Raw genomic sequence first — 18,334 nt, 5'->3', positions numbered from 1 at the left:
TTGCCCTCCCATCCCCCTCCTCGGCACGGACCCCGCCCCAACCTCCACCCCGGCACGGACCCCCCCCCAACCTCACCCCGGCACGGACCCCCCCCCAACATCCACCCCGGCACGGACCCCCCCCCCAACCTCCACCCCGGCACGGACCCCCCCCCAACCTCACCCCGGCACGGACCCCCCCCCCAACCTCCACCCCGGTACGGACACCCCCCCCCCCAAACCTCCACCCCGGCACGGACCCCCCCCCCAACCTCCACCCCAGCACAGACCCCCCCCCCAACCTCCACCCCGGCACGGACCCCCCCCAACTTCCACCCCGGCACGGACCCCCCCCCCAACTTCCACCCCAGCACGGACCCCCCCCCCAACCTCCACCCCAGCACGGACCCCCCCCCCAACCTCCACCCCGGCACGGCACGGACCCCCCTCCAACCTCCACCCCGGCACGGACCCCCCCCCTCAACATCCACCCCAGCACGGACCCCCCCCAACCTCCACCCCGGCACGGACCCCCCCCCCCAATCTCCACCCCGGCACGGCACGGACCCCCCCCCCAACCTCCACCCCGGCACGGCACGGACCCCCCCCCCCCCAACCTCCACCCTGGCACGGACCCCCCCCCAACCTCCACCCCAGCACGGACCCCCCCACAACATCCACCCCAGCACGGACCCCCCCCCCAACCTCCACCCCGGCACCGACCCCCCATCCACCTCCCCGGCACGGACCCCCTTCCGGCACTCCCCCGGAGCCCAGCCTACTCTGACCACCCCGCCCCCCCCCCCCCCGCCGCACACACACACACACAAGCCGAGATACACCTCTCCTCACGCATTCAGACTGCGGCCACGCCATTGCCTGCCCAGAGCCAACCCCCCAGGCCGTCACTCACCTCCACGCTGGTCGGTGTGAGCCTGGAGCACCGGGTCACGCCGATGAAAAGGAGGTTTAATTTACGTCGACGTGAACGGTCATCACATCGACGGGACTTCGGCCCATCCGGAAGGGAGAATATCGGCAGGCCGAAAATTGGCTGCCTTGCGCAGACCCGTGACATTCTCCGCGGCAGCGGCGACATTAACGCCCCGCCAACTTTTCTCCCTTCGGAGACTTCGGCAACCGGCGGGGGCGGGATTCACGCCGGATCAGGGCGTTCTGGGAGTATGGAGGTGATGCGCTTCATGGTCAAACTCTCGAAGCACTTCATTACGACTTTTGAAACTTTTCATTTCTTTTCCACCCTCCTGGATTTCTTTTTTAATCTGAGATACACTTTCCTTATTATCTCCCATCAGATCACCTTTACCTTTACCACTTGAGTATTTCTCATGTCCCCAGTTTCTATCCCTCACAGGCTGAAACTGAAGTCGGAAACCAAACTTTGATTTATGAACTAATTCATAATCATCTGTCATTTCTGCTGCTAACCTCACAGTTTTAACCCTCTGCTCTTCCACATGAGTTCTCACTGCATCAGGAATTGAATTTTTAAACTCCTCCAAAAGTATAATTTCTCTGAGAGTTTCATACGTTTGGTCTATTTTCAAAGTCCTTATCCACCTATCAAAATTACTGTTCGACCCTTTCAAACTCCATGTATGTTTGACCAAATTCGTTCCTTAAATTTCTAAACCTTTGGCTGTAGGCTTCAGACACTAGTTGATGTGCACCTAAGATGGATTTTTTCACCTCCTCATACGACCCAGATACCTCCTCCGGTAGTGATGCAAACACTTCACTAGTCCTACCTATCAGCTTTGTTTGAGTCAGTGATACCCACAATTCCTGGGGCAATTTCATTTGTTTAGCCACCTTCTCAAATGAAATGAAAAAGGCTTCTACCTCCATCTCGTCAAACCTTGGCAATGCTTGGACATATTTAAATAGATCCCCACCAAGCCTTCGACTATGATGCTCTTTCTCACTATCTTCATCACTATCATCCAACTGTACGTTTCCCTTTATGCCTGCCAATTTTAACTGACTGTCATGTTTCATGGCCATTTTCTGAAGTTCAAACTCTCACTCTTTATCTTTGTCCCTGACCTGTATCTCCCTTTCTCTTTCTTTTTCCTCTCTATCTCTTTCGTATTCAAGCTGCATTAATTCTTTCTCATGTTCCATTTGTTTAAGTTGGAACTGAAGTTTTGCCATTTCCAATGATTAAACTGTATCTGAGGCAACTTTAAATGCTTAGCCACTGCATTTGCATTTTGTCAGGTAATGTTAACTGCAATGTTTTTGCCAAATCTAACAGTCTGCTTTTAGTCTCTGTCCGTAAGGTACTGCGTGTGACCGTCTCCACCCCCAAAAACGTCTGAGCCTCTGAAAGAGCCATTGTCCACAACTCACTCCCTACTTAAACTAGAATACCACACTTGAAAAGCAACCACAATATGCTCACACCTCACTGTCTTTTCGTTCACTAAGCCAATCTAATAGATAGACTTTTATCCCCCCCCCCCCAGCCCCCAATTTGTTAAGGGCCAGGGTTTAGAGAACCCCAAAGTGTATCATGGAGTTCACCTGACCCACAACTTTTAATAGATTGTGGTATGGGGAGCACACAGCCCACTCTGCAAGTGTGGTAGAGCAGAAATGGAAAATTTTTAAAGCAAAACAATGTTTATTCTATGAACTCAAGTTACCTTTTTGAAACATACAATGAACATCTTAGCAACCATCAATTCAAATACAACCCCCAAAGAATACAACACTAAGTAATCCATCAGCTGTCCTTTTCACATCCAGAAGACTTAAGAAACACGTTTAAACAGAAGCACATCAGTCACTACTGTTATTAGTTTTCAATCACCAGGATCGATTTACAGTCTTTAGATTACAGAGAGAGATTCATACACCTTCTGGCTGTGACTGCAGTAATCCAGCTCTGAAAACGAAACTAAAACACACCCTGCAGCAAACAGCCTAAAACGAAAGTAAAATGCTAACATACAGCCCAGCTCCACTCATTCTCTGACATCGCTGCAGTAATAAACACCCATTTCTTAAAGATACTCTCACTACAGATATTTATATACACACCATTTATAAACACCCATTTCTTAAAGGTACTCTCACATGACAAAGCTAATTATGATTAATATTTCTTCCTTCTCACTGACTCTCTCACTGTGCAGCAATTGGAGCCCAGCAATAGAACAGCTAAAACATTGGTAAACCAGTAATACTTATATCTTCTCTTAAAGTTCCTGTTGGATTAATCAGTATCTATTGTATGTTTACGATCTCTGGTGGTTTTTCCCACAATTGGAAACAATGTTCGGAGTTCTCCGGCCATTCGGATTCTCTTTTCCCACTTGCAGCCCGGCCTGAGGGTTTCCCCATGGCGTGGGGTGGCTTCAATGGGAAATCCCATTGACAAGCGGCGGGAAGATAGAATCCCGCCACCATCCTGAGAAGGACATGGTTGGGGGACCAGGGAATGCCGCCCAGTTTCTCTATGCCCACCTGATCATAATCCCAAAGACCTCCTCAGACTGCTAACATAAAACTAAAGTACCTGGCTGCAATTAGTTAATTTAGTAATGCAGGGGCAACACGGTGGCGCAGTGGGTTAGCCCTGCTGCCTCACAGCGCCGAGGTCACAGGTTCGATCCTGGCACTGGGTCACTGGCTGTGTGGAGTTTGCACATTCTCCCTGTATTTGCGTGGGTTTCGCCCCCACTACCCAAAGATGTGCAGGCTAGGTGGATTGGCCACGCTAAATTGCCCCTTAATTGGAAAAAAATGATGGAATTGGTTACTCTAAATTTAGTAATGCAAAGTTTCCATAGCACATGGTTCACCTGTTAACTACCACTATCATGTTTTAATTCGCTATAATTTAGCAAATTATTTCTTGAATTGTTAGCTGGTTTAGCACACTGGGCTAAATCGCTGGCTTTTAAAGCAGACCAAGCAGGCCAGCAGCACGGTTCAATTCCCGTACCAGCCTCCCCGAACAGGCGCCGGAATGTGGCGACTAGGGGCTTTTCACAGTAACTTCATTGAAGCCTACTTGTGACAATAAGCGATTTTCGTTTCATTTTTCATTCATCTGGTGGTGAAAGATCAGTATTACAATTATTAATCGATCACCTATCTGAAAGAAAATTCAAAGTTACTCTTTGTGTATCTGTGGCAAGTATGAAAGTAGAACTGAGTGGTTATTGTATGGACTGGAATTTCTCCAGATAATAAACATCAATTGGCAGATAATTAATAAGCAAATCTTTTTTTTGGATTAAAGGTTATTTGTAAATTGAGTCAGCTAAAATGATCAGGAAGTCATTGTTTTTCTTCTTCGTCAATTATTTTAGATTCATTTGAAGATACTCGTGAGAATTGGCCCTTCAGTCAACGGAGGGCATCACGTTCACATGAGAACCTTACAACAACAGTTCGTTTGGAAGCAACAAAAGGATTTGTGAAAGAAGCGGAGAGCACGATGAAAAACACAACTTCAATTTTGACAAACAAATCTCCAGATGTGTCTCTAGCTACCAGTTCACAGCGTCATCATCACAGCTATCACATGCTCACAAGCCTGAACTGCACTCAATTCCTCACAGGCAGCACTGAAGAACTAACAAAGAAAACAAAAACAGTGACTAAACTGAGAAGAGTACGCTCAGATCTTTATCCAAAATGTGGAAGTCCTATCTTACATTCATGCACTGCTGAAATGGGCAGGAACTTTAAAAACCCCAGTGACATTGCCAGCTCAGCTGGCAATGAATATTTGAGCAAAAAACTAACTATTGAATCTAGTTTCACTCCTGAGGCATCGCAGGGGAGTGAGGTACTACAAAATGATGCAAGTAGGGAGGGAATAGAAGCTAAAGTGTGGGTGAAAAGGGATAACGGAGCTGGTTCTCCAACCAAAACACAGAGACAACAACAACTTCAGCGTTACCACTTAAGAAGTGATCAGAAAAAAGATTCTCTTCGTGAAACTGCTGTATGACTTTAGAAATTTCCCATCACTGAACACTTCCAAAAGGAAGTTGTTTAATCATTTTTTGGGAACATTTTTGAGCTCATTATTTCAAATTAGCTGTTATACATATTACACATCTATAAATTGTAGGACTTGCGCCTGTGTTATCTAATCTGCAATTTGGCTATTATTTGCCCTTGACAGAAAAAAGTGCTACAGAATCCGTGCTGGAAGATTTGTTTAATTGTTACTTCCTGCTTCCATTGGCAGTTGTCTCTGTGCAGAAGTTTAGCTTTAGCAAAACTGAAATTCTTATTTATTTAATGATAAATTTAGAGTATCCAATTTTTATTTTCCAATTAAGGGGCAATTTAGCATGGCCAATCCACCTACCCTACACATCTTAGGGTTGTGGGGTTAAACCCACACAGACACGGGGAGAACGTGCAAACTCCACACGGACAGTGACCCAGGGCCAGGATTCGAACCCAGGTCCTCAGCACTGCAGTCGCAATACTATCCACTGTGCCACCGTGCTGCCCTCAAATTCTTATATTTTTATGCATTTATACTTTATTTAAAAGATGCAAAACTCTTTCTCAGTCTGTCTTGTCATCTTGTAATAGGATCTTGAACTGTTAACACTTAAAGGAATGTCCAAGCCCTTTGGGATTGTAGGAATGGGAACATTTAGACCAAGGGAAGGCATTTTGACCCTTGAACCCCGCTCTTTCCACACACTCTGTACAATCTGTTCTATCATGGACTCCACCCAATTTATTTAATCCAACCTCTTGAGAATAAGTTGTGCAAACATTTCTCCTCAACTCGCTGAGTAAACAGGCAAAACTGCAGAGTTCTGATTTACTTTGAACTATTGCAATGGATTCAAGAACATTTCAACAAAAAAAATCTCTCCATGTATTGGTTAGTCTGTACAATTTTGTTTGTGTTTATGGGCTGGTTCATAATAAGGGGATATTGGGCTAAGACACTGCCTTTCATCTGCGTGCAATGCGTTTGAATCCTGTACAATAATATGGTATGAGAGTCTTCTCTTTGGTTAATCTGAAAGTTCTACACTGAATGGTCTTAGGCAGATATCAGGCTAGTTACGACTGGGTGCAGGTCCACAGACAGCCCACAATTTGGCACTAACTTGACTCAGTGTGAAAGCACCGGTATGTGAAATGGAAATATAGGCTGGGGATAATTGGTACTTGCAATGTCTCAGCATTAATATCCCTCACCTTGGTGAGCACAGAATGTCAACTAAATATACAATAAATCCAAGTGTTTATAAAATTAATAGCTGAAAATAAAGCCATACAAATGGCTGAAAATAAAACCATCCCAGAGGTTATGTCCTATACATTCCGCCAAATGTAGGATATTCAGTTGTATTATCAAGACCAATGATCCCCTTTTGGATCAAAATAAGTGTTATTTACACTCAGATCACAGTTACTTGTAACCTGTGATTGTAACCCTTTAGTCCAGTGCACTTTAGCATCAGACACATGGTAGCTTCTTTGTTTTGTGGTCGGTGATTCTCAGAGTTTCCATTCGTTTCAATTTTGACATGGTACCAATGGCTTGTATATGTTTTCCATAGTGGTGAATTAATAAGCATTGAACTTAAAATAAGAAATTGACTGTGTCCATTGGTAGTTGAGCCCCTAGATTAGGAGGAAGAAAAATCAATTGGAGTTCTCTATCCTGATTGTTATCCTGGTCATGTGGTGGGACATTGGGTAAGAGCACCATTAGACTTGACTTCCACACAAAACTACTGTAACAATTTTAATTAGTGCAGGGTTAATTTAATGCCCTGCTTCAAGCTGAGTTTGGTGGTGCTGGGGGTTTAATCGGTGAGGACCCCCCCACCCCCACCTTCTCACCTCTCCCTGATTAAGTTCAGAGCAAGCAGGCTCACGACTGGTCTTCCTGCCACACCGCCAATTAAGACAATTGAAAGGGTAATTAATACCGTCACTGGTGTTCACAAAAATTTGATTGATTGATTGATATTTATTGTCACATGTACCGAAGAACAGTGAAGACAAAAGAATAATCGACAGAGTACATTGACAATGGTACATCAACAAATAGTGATTGGTTACAGTGCAAAACAAGGGCCAAACAAGAGCAGCATAGCGCACCGTGAATAGTGTTCTTACCGAGAACAGATCAGTCCAAGGGAGAGTTGTTGAGGAGTCCGGTAGCTGTGGGGAATAAGCTGTTACTATGTCTGGTGTTTTTGAAAACTCACCATTATTCTTAGAATTCCCCCTATACCAAAAAGGGCAGGTATTCTGAATGGTGATCTGGGATTCTCACTCGCCGACTCCGATGCAAGCTTCAGTGGGTGCTATTCAGGTCAAACTATATTTTCAAGTTATCCCCCGGTATAACCCATATTTTCACCGAAGATTTCATCTACTTACCACTTAGTAGCATCGATCCTGGGTCCCGCATTGCTAAGTAAGTAAAGTAGACTAATAACCAGTGTTTCAGGTTAAAACTTTTAAGTTATTTTATTATTATATATTTTTTTCTCTTTTTAAAAGATGCCATCACAGTCTTTACAGAAAGGTAAAAAGATCTTGCTTCTGGATCCTTCTGGTTGGTTGAAGGGACCTTCAGGCCCAACTTGACAATCACTCTTCTTTAAAGTCTGGTCTTCTTTAGATGTATTCGCTGATGAGCTTGGTTGCTATGTCCTATCTTTCCCATGTACAGAGCTATGAGAGGTGGCTCTGCTGGCTATCTCTGAGCTGACTCTGAGCTGAATCTGCCTATTCTTTAAATTCTAGTCTTCCTTAGATGTATTAGTTATTTTAGCTCGGTTGCTCTGCCATGTCTCTTTCCCATGACCGAGCTGACTGTACTCTGTCTCTAGCTGCTTCTCCCCTCTCTCTGAGTTCTGGTTGTCGTTCTGGTAGTTCCTCCTCTTGTCTCTCGGTTTATATTCACTTTCTAACAATTACGTTTTTATGATGTTATTGTAAAGTAACTCTTATTTTCTTTGATTGTAAAAAGTGCCTTTGATCTGAACCTTTTAATCCAACTAAGTATTCATTTTGACATGACTTCATCTCATAGATCTGATTACATTGTTTCCGTTGTGATGTTCAAAATGCTTTGACTTCAAGAAGTGTTGCTTTTAATTCCTGTCATTTCTATAGTTTTATTTTCCAATTGTGTCCTCAACTCAATTTTGACTTTGATTTTGGCATTGAATTATGTTTCTTGTCGACTGATAAACCTGGTATTAGCAACTTTTCACACTTAGAACCACATCCTTTCTTTTCCAGATCCTTACTAAGATAGTTACTTTCAATGAAGGTTTGAGCCATTGTCTTTGGCTTCATTCAAAATCCTATTTGTCTTGTTTGCTGAGCCTGCTTGACCAAGGATATCCGCATTTTACAATCCTTCCCTGGCAGCTGCTGTTAACCCTTTGTGAGATCTTTCCCTATATTCTCTCATGTTTCTCTCAGACCAGATATTGCCAGACTTCCATGTTTCAAATGACACATCTTTCCATATTATCAATTACACTGGATGTGTGGGTCTTCAGACTTCTGTATCTTCTGCCTGATGGAAGAGTCTGGAAAAGGGCAAAGCCTGGATGTGAGGGATCTCTGACGATGCTGTTTGCCTTTCTGAGGCAGCGGGAGGCGTATACAGAATCAATGTGAGGATGGCACGCTTGTGTGATGCGTTGGGCTGAGTTCACCACACTGCAGTTTCTTGTGATCTTGGGCCGAGCAGTTGCCATATCAAGCTGTAATACAGCCGGATAGGATGCTCTCTATAGCAAGTGGTGGGTGCAGGACCTGCCGTGCAAGAAGCCTGATAGATAAACACTGTCAGGATTGCTTGCGGGATTCCTCATTGTCCGATTGAGGGACCAAGCATTGGGAAGGGGAAGGCTGAGGCTGACCAGCCTCCCCCCCCCAGTCCCTCTCCTGTGATCGGCATCCTACCATCACTCACCTGTAGTCTGGGTTCCTGGATAATCCTGGGCCTCGGATGGATGCAATGCTAGACGCAGCTATTGCTTTCCCAGGAGTGCTGCTGCCCAATGCACAGCAGCTGGCCTCTGATTGGTCAGAAACTCTCAAGGAGAATCCCTGCCCCTGGGGGACCTTCTTACAAGGGATGGACTGGCTCTGCCCAGTTAACTGCCTGATTGGCATTTAATTTGGCAGGCCTTCCTGAAGGAAGGTGACAGGGGCCTCCAACTGGCTCATATAGTCAGCAGGTGAGACCCTCATACCTCCATTAAATACCATCATATGATTGGTTAGGCCACAGCTAGAGTATTGTGTGCAGTTCTGAAATCCACATTATAGGAGGGATGTGATAGCACTAGAAAGTGTGCAGAGGGGATTTACCAGGATGTTGCCTGGGATGGAGAGTTTTAGTTATGAAGAAAGATTGGATAGACTGGGGTTGTTTTCCCTGGAGCAGAGGAGACTGAGGGGGGACATGATTGAGATTATGAGGAGTATAGATAGAGTAGATAGTAAGAAACTGCTCTCCTTGTTGGAGGGATCAATGACCTGGAGGCATAGTTTGAAGGTAAGGAGCAGGAGGTTTTGAGGGGATGTGAGGAACATCTTTTTCACCCAGAGGGCAGTGGAATCTGGGACTCACTCCCTGAAATGGTGGTGGAGGCAGAGACCCTCGTAACATTAAAGAAGTATTTAGATTTGTACTTGCGATGCTAAGGCATACAAAGCTATGGGCCAAGTGCTGGGAAATGGGATTAGAATAGTTAGGTGGTTGATTTTGACCGGTGCGGATGAGATGGGCCGAAGGGCCTTTACTGTGCTGTAGGCCTCTATGACTCGATGACTTTAAGACTTTCATGCCCCTGCAAGTTTTTGTGGTTTTTTGGCCAATTTGGGACTTGTAAACTATTAATTTATTAATATTTGGGTAATTGTGTCAGAACATTTTCCTTCCTCTTGTAGAACCTGAGGCCAGATCCAACCCAATGTTTTGTTTGTAATGATCATATATGAAATATTTCATGTCAGTCTCAACCTCATTGCTTCTGGATAAAAATCAACATTAAAAATGCTCCCTCCTTTGTTCCTAATTAACATTAAATTGTGACATTTCCGTTTCCCATAAGGATGGCAGATACAATTCTGAAATTGAGACTGAGGCACGTGGCATTGATAGACATTTGTAAAATGTACTCTGAGACCGTTCCATATGGGATTTGACCAGAACTGTTTAATGGGATAGTTGAAAAGGTAACTTTCTGCTGCATCTAACATATATTTGACCTAAGCTTAATGGGACTGTGTTGAGGAATTGTGCACTTTAACCTGCTTTATAAATGTGTAAAGGTATTTGCGGACAATGATGTAGAGCAAATGTGTCCTCTATCTGATCTGGGTTATAACAGACCTAATAGGAGTCCGAGATTAGTTTCTCAAATTGCAATTGTGACCAGTTCACCAGTACTAATATCGGTCACCTTGATAAGTATAAAAAATATCAGCAAATAATCCACATTTAGAAATAGCCATTTTTGTATTGATTGTCAATATTTTCAATCTATTAATCAGGGGCGGGATTCTGCGACCCCACGCCGGGTCGGAGAATCGCCGGGGCTGGCGTGAATCCTGCCCCTGCCGTGTCCCGAAGTCTCCGCCACCAGAGATTCGGCGGGAGCGGGAATCGCGCCGCGCTGGTCGGCGGGCCCACCCCTGCCGACTCTCCGGCCCGCGATGGGCCGAAGTCTCGCTGCTGGAATGCCTGTCCCGCCAGCATGGATTAAACTACCTTTTGAACGGCGGGACAAGGCGGCGCGGGCAGGCTCCGGGGTCCTGGGGGGGGGGGGGGGGGGGCGCGGGGCGATCTGGCCCCGGGGCGTGCCCCCACGGTGGCCTGGCCCGCGATCGGGGCCCACCGATCCGCGGGCAGGCCTGTGCCGTGGGGGCGCTCTTTTTCTTCCGCCTTCCCCATGGTCTTCACTATGGCAGAGGCGGAAGAGACCCCCTCCCCTGCGCATGCACGGGGATGGCGTCAGCAGCCGCTGCGCTCCCGCGCATGCGTCGCCCCGCGAAGACCCTGGCCCCGGCTGGCGTGGTGCCAAAGGCCTTTCCCACCAGTCGGCGGGGCGCAAACAACTCCGACGCGGGCCTAGCCCCTCAAGGTGAGGGCTTGGCCCCTAAAGGTGCAGAGACGTCCGCACCTTTGGGGCGGCCTGACGCCGGAGTGGTTCCCGCCACTCGATTACGCCGGAACCCCCCACCCCGCCGGGTAGGGGAGAATCCCGCCCATGGTCTGTGACGAAATCTTGACGGCTAATGGTATTATTGAGTTTTTCCGGTTTTATGATCCAAAACATTACGGGACAAATGAGGTGATGTTAAGGATGATGTACAGTAGGTTTCCTGAAGATGCTTTCCTGATGACTTAGTGAGCAAACACTCCCTTGTGAAGAGTTACTGAATCATACGCATGATTTTCACTAAACGTGTAGATAGAATCAACAACACAAGAGAGAAGGGGTGCTACAATTGGCTTTGGCACCCTTTGGTGGAATATGCACATGAGGACAGAATGAGACACATCTGTACCATAGCCCATATTCAAACAGTAACTATCCAGGTTATGTTTGAGAAATGACTACTTAGCTGAGGTATTGGAGGACTGGAAGAGGTTGTATAACTTTCCTACTCTGAGAGTTAATATCTTCAGTGGAGAAACTTGAAATGAACCTCCAAACATCTTTGCCACCCATTGGGGTCCATTATGTAGATGTTGTAATGTAATAGCTTAAATGTAATCCTCTCATCTGGCAGAGGCAGCAATGGTCACTTCTTGTATGCTGATTAACCTAGCAGTTGCTATTGTGTCCTACTGCAGCATGATTGAACTAAAACAGCTATGAATAAAATTAATAAACCAATTCAGACAAAGAATAATGTGATTTCCTTGCCTGACATTTTAGTTATTCCATGGGAACTTGCCCAATTTGTAATTGATGCCAGTCACTGAACTCGACTCTGCAAGTAGAGCTTGGTTAAATCTTTTTTGGAGTAGAAACACATTGAAAGTCATGGCCAGGATGATCAAATTCAATATTTAATCCTCATCACTGGTACCATGGAGCAGGATTCTCCGCAAAATCATGAAACGTGATTGGGCGGAGAATAGCTTCCGATGCTGAAATCGCGGTAAGCACCGGTTTGACGCCAAATCGGGATGCTCCGGCACCCCGAAAATAGCGTAAATGTGGTTCTTGCAGTACAGTAGGCATATCATTAGCGGGCCTGACACCTTCTGCTCTGGGCCTCCGCGATTCACCACCTCTAGCAGCCATGGTGCCCCCCCCAAGGGACTGGGGCAATGCCCAGGCACCAACCGCCATCTTGCTGATCACCCATTAATCACCCACCCACTGTGTTCTACACAGTGGCACCAGCCATGTAGGTGCGCCAGCCCTCTGCCAAGCGGCACTCCCCTCCCCGCCCAGAGCACCCTGCCTAACCGGCAACCACCCACCGGGGGACCATCCAGGGCCACGCCAAAGGCAGCCCCCAGTGAGGGCAGTGCCAGCCAACGGTACCCCTGGCAGCAGGGACGGGCAGCAGGACTAGGAGCACTGATGGGGCCGGATCCCAATAGGGCAGGGATGTGGGGTTAGTTAGGTGGGAGGGCGGGCGGCATGCATGGGCGGGGCCCGCAGTGTCAACCGGGGCTACCATGTAGCCCACGGAACCTGGATGGGGATGGGAGTATGCGCCATGCTAACATGTTGGCCTTTCACCCCATGCAGAGAATGGCATTCGGACACCAACCCACGATGCGGGCCGCTGTGGTGATGGCCCCCTGCGAGATGCCCTGCGGCTGCGTGAGCGGAGTCGGCACAGAGAGGAGGAGGAATCTGCAGCAGAGGAGCGGGCTGCAAAGGACCGAGCTGCAGAGGAACGGGCTTATGAGGGGCAGGTGGCGGCTGCACAGACGGCAGGTTCAGCCACCAAACAGGCCGAGGAGGTGCCAACGAGGCGCTGCATGAGGCTCCCCGTGTACCGGCACTGAACGTCATTCGAGGACCTGCCAGGCCGGGCATGCAGACAGAGACTGTGGATGAGCAGAGGGACCGTGAGACACATCTGCTAGATGATGGCACACCTGGCACTGCGGGTGTATGGGGGAGGACACCCGCTTGCGATGACTGTCAAGGGGATGGTCGCCCTGAATGTTTATGCAACAGGGTCCTTCCAGTCACCGAGTGGGGACCTTTCCGGGATCCTGCAGGACTCAGTGCACAGGTGCATGCGTGTCATCATGGACGCCTTTTATGCACATGCAGACCAGTACATACAGTTCCATGTGGACCGCACCACCAGGATGCCCAGGCAGAGAGGTTCGCTGCCGTCGCCGGGATGCCCCGGGTTCAGGGAGTGATCGATGGGATCGTCCCATGGGCACCAGCGGATCACAGGCCACTATACAGCAACAGAAAGAGGTTCCGCTCCGTGAACATCCAGCAGGCCTGCGGTCAACTGAAGCACACATGCACGTCTGCACCCCATACCCAGGTAAAGTGCACGACCCATTCATCTTGACACACAGCTGCGGGGTTGGCTGCTGGGTGACAGGGGTTACCCACTGCGGTCGTGGCTGATGATGCCTGTTTGGAGGCCACAGGCCGATGTGACACCCGATACAATGACGCCCTTACAGTGACCAGAGGTGTGGTCGAGTGGTGCTTCGGCAGCCTAAAGATGCGCTTTAGGTGCCTGGGACCCTCCAGTAAGAGGCTGGTAAGGCCACCCGCATCGTGGTGGCCAGCTGCATCCTCCACAATATAGCACAGCAGAGGGTCGTTGCTCTGGAGGAGGAGGATGAGGAGCAAGGGCCGGCCTCATCCGACGAGGAGGATGCGGGCGAGGGGGACGATGGGTGGGACATGGGCCCAAGCAGGCACGGGAGGCCGCCCAATGCCATCGCCAGGGCCAGCGGCAAGGGGATGCCTTCATCATAACATGGTTCACCAACTAGGAGGGGGGAGGGCGGTTACTAGCCAGGGGCACGCATCCACACCCCTTCACCTCCCACACCACCAAACCGCCCGCAAGCATACCCCCTCCATGACACATACCTGCTGTGCTACGAGCTGGGGGCCCTGGGTTGGTAGTACCTGCGGGTCTGGTCCATGGGATGGAGGCTGATAACCAGCCGCTCTGCGATGAGCTCTGGTGCTCCACATCGTATAACAATGTCTGACTCCTGCCCACGGTAGCACCTTCCACCTGGGCGATCCCGGCACGCGAGCTGGCCAGTCCATCACACGGTCCTGTCGAATCCCTGGGGTGGGGATGCTGGGGATGGTCAGCGCAGGGGGGGAGGGGCGGTGGAGGGAGGGGAGAGAGGACGGTCCACCCATGGAGCCTGCACTGGTTCCTCCACCCTCCCTCCCCCACCCCACTCTCCCCCGGCCAGCACTGACTGGCCCAACGCCACACCCATCAGGCAGAGCACCGAGGCAGGTTTCAACGTTGTTAACAGGTGTTTATTGTGGAGAAATATATACAGTCTGTGCCCTAGCCTCAATAACTCAACTGTGCCCTGCATCCATGCCAAGTTAACTGGTTTATACCTTTCTGTCCTTATGGGCCCTAACATTACACCTAGGTGGTTCCCCAGACGGTACAGCAGAAGTGGAGGCCCCCATTGCCTCCACGCGGACGCCACCCTCGCGGTGTCATCCTGGGTGGCACGCATGGCCTGCATCACACCCTCTCCTGCAAGCGGATGGACTCCTCCACCTGCACCTCTGGCTGGGACTGGATGTTCCAGGATCATGGGACCCGCCTGAACGGCAGCTGGTTCCTGGGGCCGGCCTGCCCTCCAACCGTCCAGCCCCTTGGCTGCTCCTACCACCACCTACTGTACTGGATGCGATGTGTCGTGCGCAACAGATAGTATCCCAGGAGCCTCTTCACTATTGAGCCCAACCAAGGTGATAGTCTCTGAGATGGTGGAGGGTGTTGGAGACAGCTGTGATGGAAAGTAGGTGTCATCCTCTGACCCGAGCTCCTTGGGCGAAGGGCTGGTGTTCGGGCTGCACTCCCCGTCACTGCTCGGCTCTCTGGGGGGGCACCGGCCCTGGCACTGGCTGGGGGTGGGGTGGCGCCAGATGGACCAGCCCCATCTCCGGCAGATCCTGTAAGACAGAAGACGGCATGTATGATTAGAGAGCGGGCCGGGGGGGGGGGGGGGGGGGGGGGGGCTGAGGGTGGGTCGGGGGCTGGGGGGGTAATAGGCTGAGGGGGGCTAAGGGGGCGTGAGTGGCTGAGGGGGATGCAGAGGCTAAGGGGGATGAGGCGTGCGGGGGCTGAGGAGGGGTGAGAGGGGGTGGGGGGGGGGTGTCCACACACATTTCATGGGGATCCGCAACTAAGCGGGGTCTCACTTTCTTGGTGGAGGGGGGTGAGGGACTGAGTGGGCTGAGTGTGGGTGAGGGGGCTGAGGGGCGTGAGAGGCTCAGGGGGATTGAGGGGGGGGATGAGGGGTGTGCGGTGGCTGAGGGGGGTGAGAGGGGGTGTGGGGGCTGAGGGAGGCTGAGGGGGGATGAAGGGGGTGTGGGGCAGTGTCCACATACGTATCATGGGAATCTGCAACAAAGCGGCGTCTGACCTGCACGCCTGCCGCCGACCTCCATTTCCTCCGGGCCGCCGACCACGTCGAGTGCCCTCTGCACAGGCATGGTAAGGGGCCGCTGGTCTGGTGGGCCCCTCCGGTCTTCTCCCACTCTTGGCAGTTGTGTGCAGCCTTCTCCTTGGTGGGGGGGGGGGGGGGGGGGAGGGGGGGAGGGTGGCAAATACAAACAACATCACCATTAGACATTCTGATGCATGCAGTCCAGGGGTTGGGTAGATGATGGCATCAATGGCCAGGGCACCTGGCCATTGCGGCTGGCATGGATGCTGGCATGTGGGCTGGGTGGGGGTTCGGCTGTCCCCCGGGAGGTGAGGGGCTGGGTTATAGGGGCACAGCGCTGCCTACTCACCCTTGCCGCCCTGAGGAGGTTGTGCAGTTTCTTCCGGCACTGTGTGCCAGACTGGACGATGTTGCCCATGGCACTGACCACGTTTGTCACCTATGTCCAAGATGGCGAACAGTGGCGCCTGGTGGCCTTCCTCCCAGACCGGGGTAAAGGGTCATCCGCCTCTTCTCCACAGTGTACAGGAGGGTCTCCAGCTCAGCTTCTCTGAACTGTGATGCTGCTCTCCTTCCAGCCATCTTGTTGGCTGGGACGGTGTGTGTGGGGAATGGATCGTGTGGCTGCGGTGTGTGGGCCTCATGTGTGGCAATCACGGACCCGGCGAACCCAGCGCCATTTTCCATGGAAGCGGTTGCGTTCCACGTGGCGATGGTGCTAGCCCATTTGGAGTTGCTGAATCGGTGCAGCTTTGTGCCATCTCTCCTGCTGTAAAATGCCACTGTTCCGGCATCAGCACTTAGTCTCAGAAACGGAGAATCCAGCCCAATGTGCCTGCAGAATGTAGTCTTGGGAGGTATTGCTACAACCTACAAGGTTTACTTCAACAGTGGCTACCTCGTCTGCAAACTCTAGCAGTGCTGTGGGAGCACTATCAGTTACACATTTCATCCAAATCACAAACCATTTTGATATATATCAATATTCACTTCATTGGACCCCCATCCCTGAAATCTGTCTAACACCATCAATCGAATGACTTCACTGTTTCAAGAGAAGATCTACAGACATCTTTTCAAGACCACAGGGATAGATAATAAAAAGCAGTAAAAACCAAGACAAAATCAAAAGAAATGGGAGATTTGTAAAGGGCAGGTACAATTCCTCCCACAATGTCATTTGTTTGAGAAAAGCATGTTGCATTTATTTTTAATGGGTGTTTTCGCTGTGGTATATCTGCACACTTGTGAAGCGCAAAATTTACAGGGCGCAATTCTTCGTTGGTCGACGCCGAAATCAGGGAAGGCGATTGATGCGCGATCAATGACCACTAAAGCGAGGTTGTAGTCCAACTGAAGGCTTTAATAAGCTAGATGTTTCCCCCAGCAGCTCAGGTAAAGAATGAAGGCTACTGGGGCGGCACAGGCTCTTATATCCCACCTTGCAGGGCGGAGCTACCATACAGCTTGACCAATAGGAAACATACAATATCTACCAATGGTGTTCCAGCATTACCAGGTACCGTAATACCTCTGCACAGACTACCACATTCACTCCCTGTTAAAAAAGAGTCCGGCGGGAGTTGTGGCCTGATATTACAACATGATAACGTGGTAGAAATTATAGTTATGGAGGTACCGTAATATCTCCGTACAGCGTTTTGTAAATCGGCGGCCCTATACCCCCCTTTTGTCTGCGGCCTCACAACCCTGAAGGTCGACCCGCCTTCCCTGTTTGCCAACCTCACCCCGGATTGCAAACCCGTCGCCACCAGGAGCAGACGCTACAGTGCCCAGGACCGGATCTTTATTAGGTCAGAGGTTTTTTAAAAAAAAACAAGGATAAATGCGTGTTTAGCACCGACCGCCTAGCCAGCCTCAGCTATGTAGTGCGAAATGGAGTTATAGGCCTCGACCCTGAACGCATGCGCCCCCTTATGGAGTTCCCCATCCCTCACTGCTCCAAGCTTATGAAGCGCTGCCTCGGGTTTTTCCCTTACTGTGCACAGTGGGTCCCCAACTATGCGGACAAGGCCCGTCCCCTGATCCAACCCACAGCTTTTCCCCTGTCGATAGAGGCCCGCCAGGCCTACAGCCGCATCAAAGCAGACATTGCAAAGGCCACGATGCACGCCATCGACGAGTCTCTCCCCTTCCAGGTCGAGAGCGATGCATCTGACATAGCTCTGGCGGCCACCCTCAACCAAGCGGGCAGACCCGTGGCCTTCTTCTCATGTACCTCCATGCTTCCGAAATCCGCCACTCCTCAGTCGAAAAGGAGGCCCAGGCCATGGTAGAAGTTGTGCGACATGGGAGGCATTAATTACCTGGACGGCAGGAGATTCACTCTCCTCACTGACCAACGGTCGGTTGCTTTCATGTTCGATAATGCACAGCGGGGCAAGATAAAAAACGAATAGATCTTGCGGTGGAGGATCGAACTCTCCACCTACAACTACGAGATCTTGTATCATCCCAGGAAGCTAAACGAGCCTCCTGACGCCCTGTCCCCGCTGCACATATGCCACCGCACAAGTGGACCGCCTCCGAGCCCTCCACAAGGACCTCTGCCACCCGGGGGTCATTCACTTTTTCCACTTTATCAACACCCGCAAACTGCCCTACGCCATTGAGGAAGTCAGGACTGCAACCAGGGACTGCCAAATCTGCGCGGAGCGCAAACCGCACTTC

At 50.1% G+C, this 18,334-nt stretch overlaps 1 protein-coding gene across 3 annotated transcripts in view; it reads left to right on the top strand.

The window, feature by feature from the left end:
• Positions 1 to 10,793, top strand: part of arhgap36 (Rho GTPase activating protein 36) — a 357,338-nt gene extending 346,545 nt beyond the window's left edge. For all 3 annotated transcript variants that reach the window (XM_072505419.1, XM_072505420.1, XM_072505421.1), the window contains exon 12: positions 4,323 to 10,793. In XM_072505419.1, coding sequence (XP_072361520.1) covers positions 4,323 to 4,969 — 647 coding nt within the window. In that variant the 3' untranslated portion in view covers positions 4,970 to 10,793. The remainder of the gene's footprint in view (positions 1 to 4,322) is intronic.
• Positions 10,794 to 18,334: the final 7,541 nt, after the last annotated feature.

This window comes from Scyliorhinus torazame, chromosome 5 (assembly GCF_047496885.1).
Source record: "Scyliorhinus torazame isolate Kashiwa2021f chromosome 5, sScyTor2.1, whole genome shotgun sequence".
NCBI classification, from domain to species: domain Eukaryota; kingdom Metazoa; phylum Chordata; class Chondrichthyes; order Carcharhiniformes; family Scyliorhinidae; genus Scyliorhinus; species Scyliorhinus torazame.
The sequence above is the reverse complement of the archived record's forward strand: the minus strand, read 5'-3'. Positions and strand labels throughout refer to the sequence as shown.